The following is an 18208-nucleotide window of genomic DNA, read 5'->3' as shown; positions in this document are numbered from 1 at the left end:
CAAAATTCCAAGGTTCTTGATTCTTGCATAGAGCCTATGATCTCCACAACAGCTCTACCAGCCTGAACCTTTATCACCTTTGTATTTGCCTGTGAGTACCTGGTCTCACAATCTTTACCCAGCAAGTTGCAACACCTGCTGGAAACCCATTCAGCCATTCCCTCCCATAGGTGTGTGAACCTGAAAACCCATGCAAAGACAAGACTCACAACTGCCACAAACACGCGGAATGCATCTACCTGGGCCACTTCAGCGATCCTATGTATAAGTGCGAGTGTCAGACCGGCTATGCTGGCGATGGGCTCATCTGCGGGGAAGATTCTGATCTGGATGGTTGGCCCAATAAGAACCTGGTCTGTGCCACCAATACCACCTCCCATTGCATCCAGGTGAGTGGAAAGGCTTGAGAAAGTGATAATAAAGGGAGAGGAAAGAATCTATGATGACTAAAATGTTTCATCCATTCCTCCCAAACTCTAGTATTTCTAAGTTAGGAGGGAATGTAGCAGGTTTGGAAATAATGAAAGCGCCCCAAACAATGAAACACTCTGGAAACTTTTCCAGTTTCATCCTACATTTCTCTTTTGAGACCTCAGCACACCGGAGAGTGCACACATTTTGCCTACTGTCGTGGAGATGGAGGGAGTGTGGGGTCGATGTCACTAGAGCCATCAGACTGTTCTTCCCAGTCATCTTGTCTAAAGGAATTTTGTGATCAGATTGAGCTGGTTTTTCATTCATTTCATTACATTCCAGAGATCATTATAAAAAGTAGTCATACTGTTACCTTGCTCATTTTGGGGAATTGGGAGGGGAAACAGCATCTTAAAACCTGTTGACTAATAAAATAAGAGTCTTGCGATAACTGAGGAGGAGGAAAGAAGATGGCGTAGCGGGGGTCCACACTTTGTTTGAAGCATAGAGAAGCTAAAATATCTTCAGATGAATTAGGTCAGTCATGTTTCTTTGCAAAGACCTTAATGTGCTATAGTAAAAGAAAGCAATTTGGCCACCTGGGAGAATGGAAATTCCTTAGGAATTATAGCAGCTTGTATTAGTTTCCTGTAGCTGCTGTAACAAATTAGCAGGGTCTTGGTGGCTTAAAGCAACAAACATTTCTTCTCTCATAATTCCAGAGACCAGAAGTCTGAAATCAAAGTGTAGACAAGGCCACACTCCCTCCAGAGGTGCTAAGGGAGAATTCTTCCTTGCTCCTTACAGCTGCTGGTGGCTCCAGGCATTTCTTGGCTTTCTTAGCTCGTGGCTTTCTCCTCGGTGTCTATCTTCTTCTCTATGTGTCTGTCCAAAAACTGCCTGCCTCACTCTTGTAAAGGTACATATGGCTGTATTTAGGGCCTATTTGGACAATAGAGGAAAATCTCCCCCTTTCAAGATCATTAATTTAATCATATCTTTTGCCATATAATGTAATAGTCGCAAGTTACGGAGGTGAGGACGTGGACATATATTTTTGGGCGTACCATTCGGTCCACTCTACAAGCTGTCCTCCAGCAAAATTCTTAGCACTGCTTTATGCTATAATCACTGCAGAAGTGTAAATGCTACAAACTTACAACAAAACATATCAGTTATAAAAGTATAATATAGGCATTTGTAGTATAATATAGGCATTTGTTGATTTTTGTGAATTTTGCTTAAGAAAGGCTTTCATTTCAATTTTCTTTTTTAAGCCCTCTTGGTTAAAGATAGCAAAATGACTGAAACCAAAAATAATTAACACTGAAATAAGTGAGGCAATGTTTCCAACCTGCTCTGTGCCTCCCCTAACCCCCATAGCCCCTCTTTCCTCACCATGCCCTTAAATAAAGCATTCACTTGGCGACATTGGTCATCCCCCAAGGGGAGTAGATGCCTCCTGGGTATAATTATTGCTACAGCTTTCCATTAACAATTAACGATACACTTGGCACCACAACATAAAACAGCAACAACAAAAGCAAACGGGAATTTGCCCCACGAAGCTAAGCCAATGTCGCCCTAAGGACATTCTCATTTTCTCATTTTTGTAAAATTTCAGGCAGGAACTTGGCTTCGAAAATGGTACATCATAACTCCCAAACGTATATGTGATTTACAAGGACAAACAGATTTCAAAGTACATCTGTTAACAGGAACCTTCTAGAGCTCTTTGGACACCCTATTTTTTCTTTTTTAATCCCATAAAGTTTACAATTTGGTTATTCTTTTTTTGGTCTTTATTTTTTTAATATTACATTCAAAAAATATGAGGTCCCCGTATACCCCCCACCCCCGACACCCCACTCCTCCCCCCAGAATCCTTTCACTCTGCCAGTTCCTCCCTGGGATCTGGATCTCCCAATCGATGTTGAACTCTGCCTCCACCTGAAATGTCCACGTTCTAGATGAATAATCCACACTGAATGCATTTGGTGGAGCTGTCCCTGGGGCTTCTGCAATGCATATGTTAATGCAATTGAAACAAATACCTTGCTAGCTGCCCTTTCCAGGTATTTCCAATTCACTCACAGCATTTGTGTCTGTTCAGCTCAGTTTTGAATTATAGTCTAGTTGGACTGAAATGGTGACTTTACTTATTCAGTTACTTTGCTTTCATGTGTTATCCCTGTACTATAAAAGTTGGAATAGAGGAGGTACTTGCAAATTCTAAGCCTCAATTACTGAAGAGATAGCATACACTTTCAAAAGGCTCTTTTCTTTGAAACCTGTTGGCTAATGAGGGCCACAGGTTTAGAAGCTTTGGTTTTTTGATTTATGAGTTGAAGTTTGTGGGAAGGGAAGGGAAGGGAAGACTAAATATTTATCCTTGCTGTTACACTTCCACAGGGGAATAGTTCTTTATTCTCAACTTATTTCTGGAGTTGTCTGGCAACTTCACAGGGATCCGGGGCTCAAAAAAACAAGTTTCTTTTGTCTCATGTCACTAATACTAGAAGCATAATTTCTAAGGCAGTACTTAAAAAGAACTGCATATGCCTCTGACTGGCAGGCGAAATATCTCTTATTCTTATGTATTCAAGTAAGGACAAATGTCTGACATTTACCTCTTCAGCTTTATATCAATTATTTTATTTTACCTATGTTACTGAAAGAAGTAGCAGATAATATATGATTTTATATTTTATGTTATATACATATAAAATAAATCTTTAATTATGGTACTTTCTCTAATTACAGGATAACTGCCCCCATCTGCCTAATTCTGGGCAGGAAGATTTTGACAAAGATGGAATCGGTGACGCTTGTGACGATGACGATGACAACGACGGTGTGACTGATGAGAAGGTAGGCCGGTTCTTGTGCCACTTGAATGTCTTCTCTTGATGTGAGGAACAGAGCAATCCAGGGCATAGGAGGGCTTTATACTAACTACTCTGGTAAATACCATTATCTTGACAAGTATTTGCGCAAACTTGTAATTCCTAACAGTCACAATAGAGAATCATTTACAAAAGCAGATTAACCAGAGCATAGAGCTGTCTGGGCATGTTTTCCATAGTTTAATTTAGTTTTAATTTCATAAAAGATAACTTATTTACTTACCTTCTTTATTATGGTCTGCCAGTGATGGGCAAGCCATGAACACGGTAATATACTAGACTTCATGGCAGTATTTAAATATTATGGTTTCTCTGAGAAAATTGTGGAACATAAATAGTTAACCAATTAGTACAGAATACAGCATTAGCATGGATGGGTAACTCAATTTATATTCACAGCTTTCCTTCATCTGAATTTCATGGCCTCATCGACTCATACATTCATTTGCCATTTACATATCCAGCCTCACCGTGATGTTTATCGTTTTTGTCCAAGAAAACCAAAAAATTTCTAATGGGAGACAGATGCATAAATAATTTAAAAAATACGTTCTCTCAAACAAGCCTTCAAATAGAGCTAATTGGCTTTATTTGTTTCTATATTGACTATGTCGATCTACTTTGAACAAATAACTTCAGTGCGAAGGAATTTTACAAGCAACCCAAAAAGGATGTTTGCATTGTTTCGGAAATGTCTTCCTCTTTTGTTTCTAGGACAATTGCCAGCTGCTGTTCAACCCCCGACAAGCCGACTACGACAAAGATGAGGTTGGGGACCGCTGTGATAACTGCCCTTATGTGCACAATCCTGCGCAGATTGACACAGACAACAACGGAGAGGGGGATGCCTGCTCGGTGGACATTGATGGGGACGGTCAGTTCTTGTCCTCATTTTCTTGTGTTGTAAGGTTCCCCACTTGAAGTATTTGCTGACTCCATGCTTTCTTCTGGCTTTATTGGGAAACCTCAATCTCATCTATGTAGTATTAATAATATAGGTTAAAGAATCCATGAAACTATTCTCCTAAAAAGCCCATCCTTATTCTGCCCCTTTGACCCATCTTCTCCCCTGGGTTGGTTGAACCGGTAAGCAGCCTCAGGACAACCCTTTACAAATCTAAGCATTTGGCTTCTTCCTTTTTTGGCCCCATCCTCCTAGTCCTCTAAGTCGCATCTTCTTTAACACCTACATGCCATACAAAACTCCATGGACCCAGTTCTCTCTCTTCATCAAACTTCTTGTGCTTCTAAAGAGGTCTGATGAGAGTTATCTTTCTTGCGTAAGCCCTCCTGGGATATTTTCATTCACATCCTTATTCTTATCACCCAATGACAGCTCCTCCTAAAGGAGGTTCAGGTAGACTCAGAGAGTGGGAACATTATAGGCGTATCATGGTAACTTCTAACATCATACCAGGTTGACAGGCACAGAAAGCAGTGTCACTTTATTCTGAAATCAGCTGTAACTTTACCCAGTGAATAAAGCACTGCATCACGTTCTTAGTTCACTCCTTTCTGAAGTGTATATGGAGAGGAAACAAGTATTTCTAGAGAGGCAGTAGCCAGCTAGGGCCAAAATAATATGCAAGCTCCTTTGCTGCCCTCTGCTCTGTCGCAACTGGCACTAGCTGTCAGCCTTCTCCATCACTTTGCTGGTTCTCTCCCCCCAGCCATTTGTCAACATCAGCCCCTTTCATTCCCACTATCCTCCTATTTTGTCTCACTGTTAATATAGCTTTTCCAGGCCACTTAGCATCTATTCCTGCTTTCACCCACACCTCTGAGACAGTGTCTGGACCTCTTCTGTAATACTCCCATGATTTAGGTTCTAATTATAGGATGCAGACCCCCAGTCCTTACATTTGACTTCCTTTAATTTTAGGGGATCCTTTCTCTCTTGGCCTTGACCCCCTATTGTTTCACTACTTCCTGCCTTGCCTTGATTTCTTCCATTTTTCTTTTTTTTAAAATTAGGCCAGTAAAAAGTATTTATTGGGATGGGAAATGGGGGAGAAGAACAGAGCTTGCAGAGAAATGGGAGAGAAAGATGGAAATACACACTGAGACTTGGTGCAAGCTCCTCCAGGCAGAGAGCAGACCCCTTCTATTTTGACTATTTTGTGATGCTTTGGTTTACCATGTGTGCCTCTTTACTGATGTTCTATTGTAGTCCACTGCTAATTCTTCTTTTTCCATAAGGCAAATATTATATTAATGGAATTCGTTATCTATGTTCAGATTTCTTGAATTAAGGTATTACATCCAAAAATTCCCTAAATCTCTGCTGTTGTTATTCTCCTACTTATGTACACTAATGTACATCATAAGGCAGCATAGCTTGGGAAGCTAATCGGATTCTAGGAACTCAATACATACTTGCTCAGTGGATACCGAAGGAAAATAATCAATATAATAAGCTCAGAGATTTTCACTGTGAGAACACATTTAGTGACTCCTCTGCATGCAACATTACCCAGAAATCTCCAAGAGCCACTTCTCTTTTTTTCATTTTTCATTTTTCATTTAAGTATATCATTCATACTTGAACACATGTCAACAATAAGTATGTGGTAAAGATTGTGAACTTACAAAATGAACATACATAACATCACACAGGGGTCTCATACATCACTCCTCCACAAACTCTTTGCATTGTTGTGAAACATTTGTTACAAACTATGCAAGAGCATCATCAAAATATTACTACCAACTATAGTCCTTCTCTTATATTAGGTGTGTTTTTCCCACAACCCATGCTATTTTGGTGTGACCTATAGACTCTGGTTAACAGCAGTACTATGATTTTCTTGCATCAATGCCAAAGCTGTACTGTGTTGATAATGGAGGTGTACGGAAAAAGTGTGCCAAAAGTGTGCTATGGACCATAATTGGTGGTAATAGTCTGATGATATTGTCTCATAAGCTGTAACAAATATTCCACCAGGGTGTGGAGTTGTATGGGAAATCTATACATCTGTATGATTGTTTTGCAAGTTCACAATATCTGCAACAAAAATATATTTTTAAAAAATAGCCACTTCTCTTTTAAACTAAGGAAAGTTGAATTTTAGGGAGGCCTTACGTACATTCTTCTGTGAATTTAAAATATTTTACGTTTCTGTATTTTTATGCCATGTTTATTAAAGAAAAGTTTGACTGTAAATAATTGAATGCCATAGGAAAAACAGTGCACTCTTTCTAAATTGACCGTGCTATCACTTTTCTTTAAATACCTACAGATGTTTTCAATGAACGAGACAACTGTCCCTACGTCTACAATACTGACCAGAGAGACACTGATGGTGATGGAGTGGGTGATCATTGTGACAATTGTCCCCTGATGCACAATCCTGATCAGGTGATTAGCTTGTGTTCAAAGAAGAGGGGGTGAGGGTCTGAAATACTTATCCATTTCATGTATAAATATGCCTTTATCATCTTCCATTAACTCTGCCAAGCCATGACAACATAGAGTTTTCAGTTATTTTAATTGAAAACATTTACTGAAGTCAAAGCTAAGCATGGCTCTTGTATTAAAGAGCAGATGCCTTTGTCTCACTATCTAAAGTGAGATAGTGGTTCTGTCTAATCTTCTCTGTATTTCCCTCATACGAACAGGAATTGGCTACATTTACAGATTTTCCTTTGGATGAGACAAGTGAAAATAAAGACATTGTCTTAGATCATAGAATCTAGTTCATAGATTATATCACAACAGATAATGTAAGAAAAGGACTATGCATTTGACGGACTCTTGTTTTCCTGATGTAGGAACAAAAGTCTTGCATAAGTAAAATGAATTGAGGTAGAGAGGTAGCCTAGAAGAGTAAGATCATTGGACCACGATTCCCGGGTTCAAGTCCCAGTTCTGATAGCTGTGTGATCTCAAGCAAATCATATCTTCTCCTTGGCTCTCAGCCTCTTACACTAGAAATATAAAATAAGGTCACTTACGATATAAGATGAAGTCATCAAACCCTAACACTCCCCTGATTTCTTTCAACCTCACATTCCGCATGTCTTTCTTTCCGTTTCAATGCACAAAGCACATCTGCCTTTTTCCGTTTGCCCTCTCTGATTAGACTGATGTGGACAATGACCTTGTGGGTGACCAGTGTGATAACAACGAAGACATTGATGAAGACGGCCACCAGAACAACCAGGACAACTGTCCCTACATCTCCAACGCCAACCAGGCGGACCATGACAATGATGGCCAGGGGGATGCCTGTGATTCCGATGACGACAATGACGGGATCCCTGATGACAGGGACAATTGCCGGCTCGTTTTCAACCCAGAACAAGAGGACTCGGATGGTAAGTGCTGTCTCTGAGTCCATGTATTGGGGAGAGCGTTGCCTGAGGACAACCCTGCCGAGGCACAAGTATCCATGAGATGAAATCAACTCAAAATCCTTGGTGGGGGCAGTGGATTTTGCTCAAGTGGTTGAGCATCTGCTTCCCATATACAAGGTCCTGTTAAATCCCTGGTACCTCCTAAAAACAACATAAACAAACAAACAAAAAAACCCCAACTCCCATTGGGGAGTGTATGTGGCTCAGTAGTTGAGCACATACACGAGGTGCTTTTCCCATGTATGAGGTCGTGGGTTCATCCCCTTACCCCCTAAAAACAGCAGCAACAACAACAACCACCCTGGTGGGTGTCTTCAGGTGTTAGATATGCGGAAGATTAGTTTTGTTTTGTTTGGGGGATTCTTTGCTGCCTGAACTGCTGAGTACACTTGTGGCTTTTTGCTGTGTGTATATCATTCAGCAGATGATATGCATCAAGTGTGTGCTTGTGTGTGTTGGGATGAGGAAATGTATCAGCATCTCAAGAGTTTCCAAAACTTTTGACAACTTCTAAGGAAAAAAAATGACAGTTATGAACATAGGATGAAACAGTAATTTGGCACATGATGACAGTGAGGTGACAGTCCAGATTTATTTTTCGAGGGTCGAGACCAGTCAAAGAGCAGGGGTGTGAAACAGAGGAGAAAAATCTGTTTGACCCAGCAGCTAAAATAAACAAGTGGTCTCTAACAATACGGGAACTGGAGGGACTTAAAAAACCACCAGAATGAATTGTGATCTTTCATATCATAATCTCCAAAAAATAAATAAATAAGGTGGACAGCTGTGCTGAACTGCAGTTTGGATGTCATCTGGCTTCTAGTGGAAGCTGTGAGAAAGTACCTTATAGAGAAGGATCCTGGCTGGCGTCAGTGTAGTCTGGAGACCTGTCCTTAAACAACTGTGATAAGGAATTACTGCGTCTTTCAGCCAACATGACTAAGAAGCACATGGAAACACTCACTGAGAGCCGAAGTGCAGCTCCAAGTCCACCATCTCCGAGAGTATCATGAAAGGATTTTAGCAGAAAACGGGAATCTCTCTCTCGATAGGAGAATGGATGAGTTCAGTCTTACACAGCTGCTCAGTTTGGGAGGTTCGTTAGCTTGTTACCCAGAAGAGCAGACTCTGGGGCTTTTTTTTTTGTCTTTATTTTTTTAATGTTACATTAAAAAAATATGACGTTCTCACATACCCCCACCCCCCTCACCCCACTCCTCCCCCCATAACAACAACCTCCTCCATCATCATGAGACTTTCATTGCACTTGGTGAATACATCTCTGAGCACTGCTTCACCTCATGGTCAATGGTCCAAACCATAGCCCACACTCTCCCACAGTCCACCCAGTGGGCCATGGGAGGACATACAATGTCCGGTACCTGTCCCTGCAGCACCATCCAGGACAACTCCAACCCTCAAAAATGCCCCCACATCACATCTCTTCCTCCCATTCCCCACCCCCAGCAGCCACCATGGCCACTTTTTCCACACCAATGCCACATTTTCTTCGATTACTAATCACAATAGTTCATGAATAGAATATCAGTAAGTCCACTCTAATCCATACTCTATTCCTCCATCCTGTGGACCCTAGAATGGCCTTGGACATGGCCATTCTAGGGACTCTGGGACTTTTGACCCAGGAAGTGGGTTGGGATAAAGAGAAGCTGATATGCAGAGGAGTGTTTTAGTACTTTTTAAAAATTTCCTTATACATGACTATGTGCCAGGCAGGAACTATGCAACACTTGTTATTGAACAGAACTGAAAAAAATAGTTTAAAGAAAGTAATGAGTGATTCAATTGAACTGGATATCTTTTTTCCTCTGGAACAATAGGCACTAAAATGGGCTAATTTAATAAGCCATGATGTGCCTGTAGGGTTCTTATTATTACCATGAAAATAGAGAGCTCCTAAGGTCAGCTAGTTCATCTCTCTCTCTCTATACCAGTACAGGATATGGGGTATCTGACTCCCTTAAGCACCAGCACTACCCCCTACCATCACCTCCCTGAAAAAATGTGTCAAGAAGCCTTCAAAAAAAGGGGGGGGGGATATATGTGGGAGAGGGTCCATATCACCCCTAGGGCAAATCATTCACAAAGCAATTGTGCCTTAGATTCCAGAGACTATAGGCAAATATGATGGGGCGGGGGAGGGCAGGTAGTGATAGAAGTTAAAAAATCAGAACAAAAAAGCTGGAAATTCAGTTAGCTATTACTTGACTATCCTTCAGATTTCATACCCCCAGTTGAGGTGTGACATGTTGACTCAGGGCAATTTGATTCCCCTTACCCTTTGCTGCTTTATTTATCAATGAAGAGCGTCCAGACGCCACCATCTACAAAATATCACAAAGCATTTTACGTTTTCAGAGAATAACGTATTAACTTTTCTCAGACAGAGAAAGGAAGACCAAAGTCTGACGAGCTGCTTTCTTTCCTTTCATTATGATTTTTTTACTCTTCTCCTTCGTGACTAGGCGATGGGCGGGGTGATATTTGTAAAGATGATTTTGACAATGACAACGTCCCAGATATTGATGACGTGTGTCCTGAAAACAATGCCATCAGCGAAACGGACTTCAGGAACTTCCAGATGGTTCCCTTGGACCCCAAGGGGACTACGCAGATTGATCCCAATTGGGTTATTCGTCATCAAGGCAAGGAGCTGGTTCAGACGGCCAACTCTGACCCTGGCATCGCTGTAGGTGAGCCTCCAAACTACCTTCTATGATGCTCTAAATGCTCCCTGAGTGGAAGGAGATCAAGGGGGACACAAGCTGCTCTTTAAAAACCATGTACCTGGGATTTAGTGTCATTTTTTTGGGACCCCACATCCTTGCATGGAAATAAAACTGTTGGCCTAAATAATCATGACAGATATTTCATATGCAATAAGCCATTTTATTTTTTGGTCATTTTAAAGACATTTATTGAAGCATATCATTTATCCACAAGCATACGTAAACAATAAGTGTCTAGTAGCAGTTGTAAACTTACAGACCAAACATGCACCTCGTCATACAAGGCAATAACAAATATTGTGGCATATTTGTTACAAATGGTGAAAGAGCGTCATCAAAATATTCCTATTAATTGTAGTCCTTAACTTACATTTGGTACATTTTTCTAACAGCCCACCCTATTAGGAACCTCCTGTATTAGTATTATATATTTGTTACAGTTCATGAGAGAATGTTCTCATATTCTGTGAACCACAGTCCATCATCTACCACAGGATTTACTGTACCATACAGCCCCCTGCTTTGTTTAATCCATTCAAAGTTTGCACTCAGTGGCTCTCATTTTCATCACAGAGGTGTGCTGATGTCACCTCAGTTAATTTTAGAACATTTTCATGACTCCAAAAGGAAAAAATCCCACACCCTTCATTGTTGCCACTTAGAATTGATATAGTATCTTCTTTCCACTGCTGCAAAAATATTATATTACTGTTAACTATCATCCATAAGTTACATTAATTGTAATTTCACATGTATCACCATATTATTATTACATTGTAATGGAAGAGCACTCTTATTTTATTTTATGGACTTGGTCTCTAAAACATCTATTACCAGAACATAGTACAAAAATGCCAGAACTTTAAAGTGGCATCCCCCCAAAATCAATCACACAATCCTCATGGATTTTACAGTTCCCAAACATGGGTTAGATGGAGGACAGCCCACCCCAGCCTCTTGCTCTCTGCATTTGAATAACCTGGGGGCCAACTCAAGGATTTCCTTAAGGTGTGTTTCTAACTGAATCCCTTTGGCATCCAGGTTTTGACGAGTTTGGGTCTGTTGACTTCAGTGGCACGTTTTACGTCAATACCGACCGGGATGATGATTACGCTGGCTTTGTCTTTGGCTACCAATCCAGCAGCCGCTTCTACGTGGTGATGTGGAAGCAGGTCACTCAGACCTACTGGGAAGACAAGCCCACCCGGGCTTATGGCTATTCTGGTGTGTCTCTCAAAGTGGTGAACTCCACGACAGGCACGGGAGAGCATCTAAGGAATGCCCTGTGGCACACTGGGAACACGGAAGGGCAGGTAAGCAAAACGAGGTGCAAGCAGACGTGGGTCTTTTACTTTACTTTTGGCATGATATTTCAGTCAGGCAGTCCTAACTTGTTCTGAAGATGCCCCAACTTTTAAATGTATATTTACTCCAGTCAAAACGATTACAGCCATCAAATTATTGAGTGCCTGCTTTAGTAAACATGCTATGCATGTTTTTATGTTTATGAACACAATTGCTAATCCTCTTGCATATTGGACATACTTCTACCCCCTCTTCTAGAGATAAGGAGGACAGGGTCCCTCGTTTAGGAAGTAGCAGACCCAGAATTTGAATCTATCACTCTCCGACTTAAATGCATGCACTCTTTATTCATTGCTTTTTTGTTTTTCTTTCAATGTTTATTTTTATTTCGAAAGAAGCTTTAGATTACACAAACGTTACACCGAAAAGATAGGGGATTCCCATACCTCCCACCCCCTCCCCGACATTAACATCTTTCATTGGTGTTGGACCTTTGCTTCACATTTTGAACACATTTTGAAGCACTGCTACTGATCATGGTCTATAGCTTAAATTATGGTTTACACTATGCACCACACACTTTTATAGGTTTTGACAAAATGTATAATGCCTGTATCCATCATTGTAATTCCATGCAGAAAAATTGCAATGTCCCAAAATGCCTCATGTTCTACCAATTCTTCCCTCTCTCTCCCCTCAGAACCTCTGGTGATTACTGTCTTTATATCAGTGTTACAAGTTCCTCCATTGCTAGAATAATCATAAGTCCACTTTAGTCCATAGTTGCATTCCTCCCTTATGTTTGTTCATTCTTCAGTCTTGTGGATTTGGGGATGATACCTGTACTCTTAACACTGGACTACTTTGCTTCTTGTAAATCGATTTTGTATCTACACTAGAGATTTATATTATGGAATGTATTAAAGAGAGATATAGGCCATGCAGACACAGGGGTAATTTACATAGGAAACCTTCTGCTTTCCATTTGGTGTTGTGAAACTTGGGTTACAATTCAGGGTGCCAGCTGTACTCAACAGCATTGTTTTTTCCCCTCAGGTGCGTACGTTATGGCACGACCCTAAAAATATTGGCTGGAAAGATTATACTGCCTACAGGTGGCATCTGACTCACAGACCTAAGACAGGTTATATGAGGTAAGGACTTCTCCTTTCTAGCTACATTTCTATCAGATGATTTCCTAATTCAAGAACTTCTTGCCCTTTGATGGCAATTTTGAATATTGACAGACAAATGAGCCCAATTCATTGCAGTTTGTATGCTCTTCTCCTGATTCTTCAGTTTTAAACACCTCTTTTCTGTCTCACATCTCTATTATACATTAACGATTTTAAAAATATTGTTGAAGGGAGAGGATGTCGCTCAACTGGTTGAGTGCCTGCTTCCCACACAGGAGGTCCTGGGTTCAGTTCCTGGTGCCTCCTAAAAACAAACAAACAAATAAACAATCAACAAGCAAAACAAATGCAAAAACCAACTCAGGGAGTCAATGTGGCTCCGTTGTTGAGCACTGGCTTTCCACATATAAGGTCCCAGGTTCAATCCTGGTCCCTGGTACCTCAAAGAAATATATATATATTTGAAAGAGGAAAATAAGACTATTCTTATTCATTAAATAAGTTGGAGAATTGATGTGCATTATTCTTCCTAAATAAAGCCCTGGGCATGGGACAGAAAGGTCAAGCAAAATATCTGCATCTTTACAGTATCAGCTTTGCATCATTTGGAGAACATATTCATATTTCTGACATAAAGAGACTGGATTTAAAACACAAATTTGAATAACACTTTTGCAAATGCCATTTCAACGTAATTTTGTACTCTTGGCTTGAAAGCATTTGTGATCAGTTTTGATCAAAACAAAATGTGGATAATGTAAGGTTTTTTGCAAGCTTAAATTTAGTTACTAAGAACCAAGACCCAGTTGGATTCTTCACAGTTTCCAGAAGTATACATGTCCTCAGTAATAGTAAACAAATCTCCAGAGATTAATTTCTATGATGGTGACATTTCCGTAGTGTTCCACTGGGGAATCTTTCATTTCATTTATTCACATGTTCTATCCTCCCATCAGAGAACCTTTGAACTATCAAACATTGCTCTAGGCATGTGGGGTAGTCTCTTGTCCTTGCTTTCATGTGGCTTACAATCTAGCAGAGAGTAAAATAGGTATGCTTTTTTTTTTTTTTTTTTTTTGAGGAACCCGGGCTGGGAATTGAACCTGGGACCTTTATGTGGAAAGCTGGTGCTCAACCACTGAGTTGCACCTGCTCCCCTGAGTTGGTTTTTGCATTTGTTTGTTTTGTTTTTAAGAGCTATTAGGGAATGAACCTGGGACCTCATTCCTGGGGAGCAGGCACTCAACCACTTGAGCTACATCTGCTCCCTGAGTATGTTGTTTTAATACAAGATTCAGGCCCTGAAAACTAGGACCAACAGGTGGAGAAAGTGGCTCCCAGGCCAAAGGAAGGAGCTGACTCCACCTGAGATAGACTAAGACTCTTCATCCTACAAAACAGCCTTTTGGTCCTTAAGAGTGTAGGCTACCGGAAAACTCGCATGGGTGATTGTTTGTGGGCTAATTAATTGTGGCAATGACATGAGTTAGGAGGAAGGAGTGCTTTGAATTGGCACTGGGTAACTACTGACCAGTGGTTGAAAAAAAATAAGCATCATTCCCACTGGTTATACTGAAACCCTGAGCAGAGATGGGCAGATTCTGCTGGCTCAACAGCTCTCACCACCATCAACCTCCAGCCCTTTGGAGAATGCACTCTACAGAGTAAATACTTCTCTCTTTTCTTTTCTCCCTTTATTTCTGTTCCAGAGTGTTAGTGCACGAAGGCAAACAGGTCATGGCAGATTCAGGACCAATCTATGACCAAACTTACGCTGGTGGACGATTAGGACTGTTTGTCTTCTCTCAAGAAATGGTCTATTTCTCGGATCTCAAATACGAATGCAGAGGTTTGTTTGCTAACATCGCTTCCCTGGGGAGGTCTTGGAGGCACACGGAGTGGGAAAGAAACACACATGTTGTGTTTCCTTTTGTAAAAGCTAAAAATTAGGATAATAAACTAGTGGCTCCTTCCTAGCAGGTGTTTTGTCTGAACCCACACAACACTCTTTAAAATTTTTGCTTCTTTGTTTTAAACTGAGTTTGAATGCTTTTTGACAAGACAAACACTTTCCAGTAGTTCACAGGTTCCACCCATCCCCATTCTACTACTTCCTACAGCTCCCTGTATTTTCTTTACCTGCTGGAACACTGAGGGCACTTTAGATTTCTACCCTTGTTAAAAATTAAGAACTAGGGGAAGGAAGGAAGGGAGGGAGGACATTCTTGTAGTTATTGCTTCAGGAATATATCTGAGCCATAATATTATAGACCTGGAAGGGAGCTTGAGACCCATTTGGTCCAATCCCTTGTCATCAAGAAGACATGAAGCCATTGACCATCTACAGATAGGAAAGTAAGGCTCAGGAATGTTTCTCAAAAATCACACACTGAAAATCACACAAATAGTAAAGAGATGAAAGTACCACAAGACCCCTGATTTCTTTGCTTGCTTCTGGTTAAGTGTTCTCTTCCCTTTTTTAGGTTGCCTTTCAAACATTTCATATTTCCATCCATCCGTGTGGTAGCAGTCACAATTTTAATTAAAATAGAGATGTTTTAGGTTATAGGTAAGACAAAACCAGGTACAACCCATGGTCTTGGGTTCCTAATTCAGTTTACCTTTTTTTTTTAAGATGTCTAAAGAAGATTTGCTGCATTTCCAGCACCGTACTGTATATGCTGCATTTCCTAGACACCTCAGTTCATCCCGGTACTTCCAGCTTCTCTTTCTCTAGCAGCACCTCTTGTTGCTTGCCCTCGCTCTGAGTGGTTCTTCACCTCCTATCATCGACTCTAAGCCTAAGTGCCTTCAGAGAATAAATATCAATGGACCCCAAAGATGAACATCTAACCCACTTCAGGAAAAACAGTTCCATAATGTATGAGACTTTATGTGGAGTGAAAACTGAGTATGACATTACATTGTTTTTTTTCTTGTTTGTTTAAAAAGATGACGTTTACATATAAAATGTAATTACTTATTGTATTTATGTGTATATGGAGTTGAAGGGAATACTGTGCATAAGCCATTATCATAAATTAAGCAGGAAAACTATTGTTAAACCACTTTCAGTGCTTAAAGTTATCACTTTTCTTGGATTAGAGCTATTTCACAACAATGCAAATCCTGACGGGTCAATGATATAAAAAAGGGTCAACTCAAGGTTGCAGTGATGCCATAATAATGAAGAGGTTAGAAGATAACCATAAGTGACTATGGCCTGATATCAAGTGATATAAGATAATCCATTAACTAACTGGAACATAAAAATAATTAAATAAATTAATATAATCCTCCTTGCACCCCAGTTCTCCTCTTACAATGGAACTCCTTGTATTCTGCTGAGACGTAGTTTTACCAAGAAAGTAATATCTTTACAATATGGAGTTAAATTGATTCCAGAGGTGAACCTGGTAATGGCAAAACTTAATGTAAGTGGAAGTTTAACAGAGCAAAAGTACCTTAATTTAAGTTGATCACTCTTGACAAGAATTCTTCTCAGTTGTCATTTGATTTTGCATTCTGATGAATTTTTGCTTAAGTTTCTTTGCCAATCTCTGCTACCGGAGAAGAGACAAGTAGGCAAATTGCAAATGCACTTTGGCGTCTAATTCCTATTCTAGGCTTTGCAAACTATGAAAAAGTTATTTTTACTAATTTGGTAACACATTTCATTAAGGTTCCAGTTATAAATGTTTTGTTAATATTTATTAAATGAATATGGAATGCACCTCCATTCCCCAATAACTTATTTTAAGGATACCAAGTAATACATATGCAGTATAATTTCTAGCAATAAACATATAACAGTATATAATAATGTATAGATACAGTTATAGCAAAATATGTTCCTATCAGAATATAAGGCTTTAGCATATTATGTTGTCATAATAAAGCCTGTGTAAAATGTAATAGAATAAATAAAAAATAATGAAGAGTTTATAAAGGGAACCTTAATATATATTGTTGCCAATAATTTTAATGCAATATTTTTTACTGCTACCTATCTGCTGTATATAGGATTTTTTAAGAAATTTGATTGCTGAATACCAGCATTTAGTCTTACTAGAAACACCAATTAACTAGCCATACAGTACTTTACCCATGTTTGATTTCTTTTTTCTTTACATTGCATGATCTTTCTGCAGAATATATTTGTTAATCCCATTCCACATAAGGGGTAAAATTTAAAAAAGGTTTTCTTGTTTGTGTAATGTGGGGCAACTCTTTCTCCCATTTCTGTTAATAGTGATCTCATTTCTACGTCAAATAGAAAGGATCTATAATTTGGTCTTAATTACACACTTTCATTTTGATACGGTTATTTTTGTTGCTTCCATTGAGGTTGTTTTTGTTTGTTTTATTTTGATGCACTTTTTTTTTTTTTTTTTGTGGAACTGTATTCCCAAGACCAACCAAGGATTGGGAGACTTCATTAAATGTAACAATTGTAAAGAATGTGTAGGTTTGCTGTTTTGGTGGTGTTTGGTCAAAACCATTCAGTGGTGTGGGGTTGATGATGTTAATATTTAGAATGTACCATATTTTTGTAAATTATTTATGTTTTCTTAAAACAAACTTCTCGTACAGGTAAATGAAACTACATTTGTTTTGCCAAAGATTGTAAATATTTATTTATTTGTTCACGTGGTCAAAATTTCACCACTGAAGTCCTACATTTAGCTAGAGCCTCAATTTTATACTTTAAAGATTAATAACAGGAAATAAATTGTAAAAAAAAAAAGATTTTCTGTAAATCGATCTCTCTCCCTTTTTTAAAAATAATTGGCAGGGTTCCTTTTGGGGGGAAAGGAAGAAAAAATTCAAATATGGAGGTATTAACATTTTGCTTCCTGTAACCCTTACAAGCTTGTTACTTGGTTACAGATTTTTCCCTTTTTATCATTCACAGGTCGAAATACAGATTTACGGGCTCTTGTAAGAGGCACTCTATAACACAATCCTCATTACAGCTTGCTGACCCACCCAATGTTGTATGTGATGCAATCATTTAGCAATCATCCCTCCTACTGTTTCTCAATGTCAAACAAGGGAACAGAATTTTTCAGTTAATTTTGGCAAGCATCACTGAAATGATTCAGAAAACAATGTAACAATAAGGAACATCCCTCGCTGATACAAACTGTACTTCTCTTGACCCTCTCTCATTCCAAATCAGAGAGTGAGAGAGAAAGTAAGCTAAAGGAGCAACAGACTTCTTAAGCATCCATATCACATTATCATATTCATTAAAAAGTTTCCTGTTCATCAATAGAAGGAGAAGATAAAAACAACACTGTAGCTTGCAGTTTGCAAGTGCTTTTGGGGGGAATTCATG

The 18208-nt window shown here is 39.5% G+C and overlaps 1 protein-coding gene across 1 annotated transcript in view; it reads left to right on the top strand.

Moving 5' to 3' along the window:
• THBS2 (thrombospondin 2) overlaps nt 1-17489 on the top strand; it is a 39432-nt gene extending 21943 nt beyond the window's left edge. Inside the window, exons 13-22 of the mRNA XM_004447891.5 lie at nt 171-389; nt 3178-3285; nt 4035-4194; nt 6560-6678; nt 7403-7637; nt 10163-10390; nt 11468-11739; nt 12788-12885; nt 14577-14716; nt 15503-17489. Of these exons, the coding sequence (XP_004447948.1) occupies nt 171-389; nt 3178-3285; nt 4035-4194; nt 6560-6678; nt 7403-7637; nt 10163-10390; nt 11468-11739; nt 12788-12885; nt 14577-14716; nt 15503-15510 (1587 nt within the window). The 3' untranslated portion in view covers nt 15511-17489. The remainder of the gene's footprint in view (nt 1-170; nt 390-3177; nt 3286-4034; nt 4195-6559; nt 6679-7402; nt 7638-10162; nt 10391-11467; nt 11740-12787; nt 12886-14576; nt 14717-15502) is intronic.
• The last annotated feature ends 719 nt before the right edge of the window (nt 17490-18208 follow it).

This window comes from Dasypus novemcinctus, chromosome 28, assembly GCF_030445035.2.
Source record: "Dasypus novemcinctus isolate mDasNov1 chromosome 28, mDasNov1.1.hap2, whole genome shotgun sequence".
Taxonomy (NCBI): Eukaryota; Metazoa; Chordata; class Mammalia; order Cingulata; family Dasypodidae; genus Dasypus; species Dasypus novemcinctus.
Note: the sequence above shows the minus strand (reverse complement) of the source record. Positions and strands in the feature narration are given on the sequence as shown.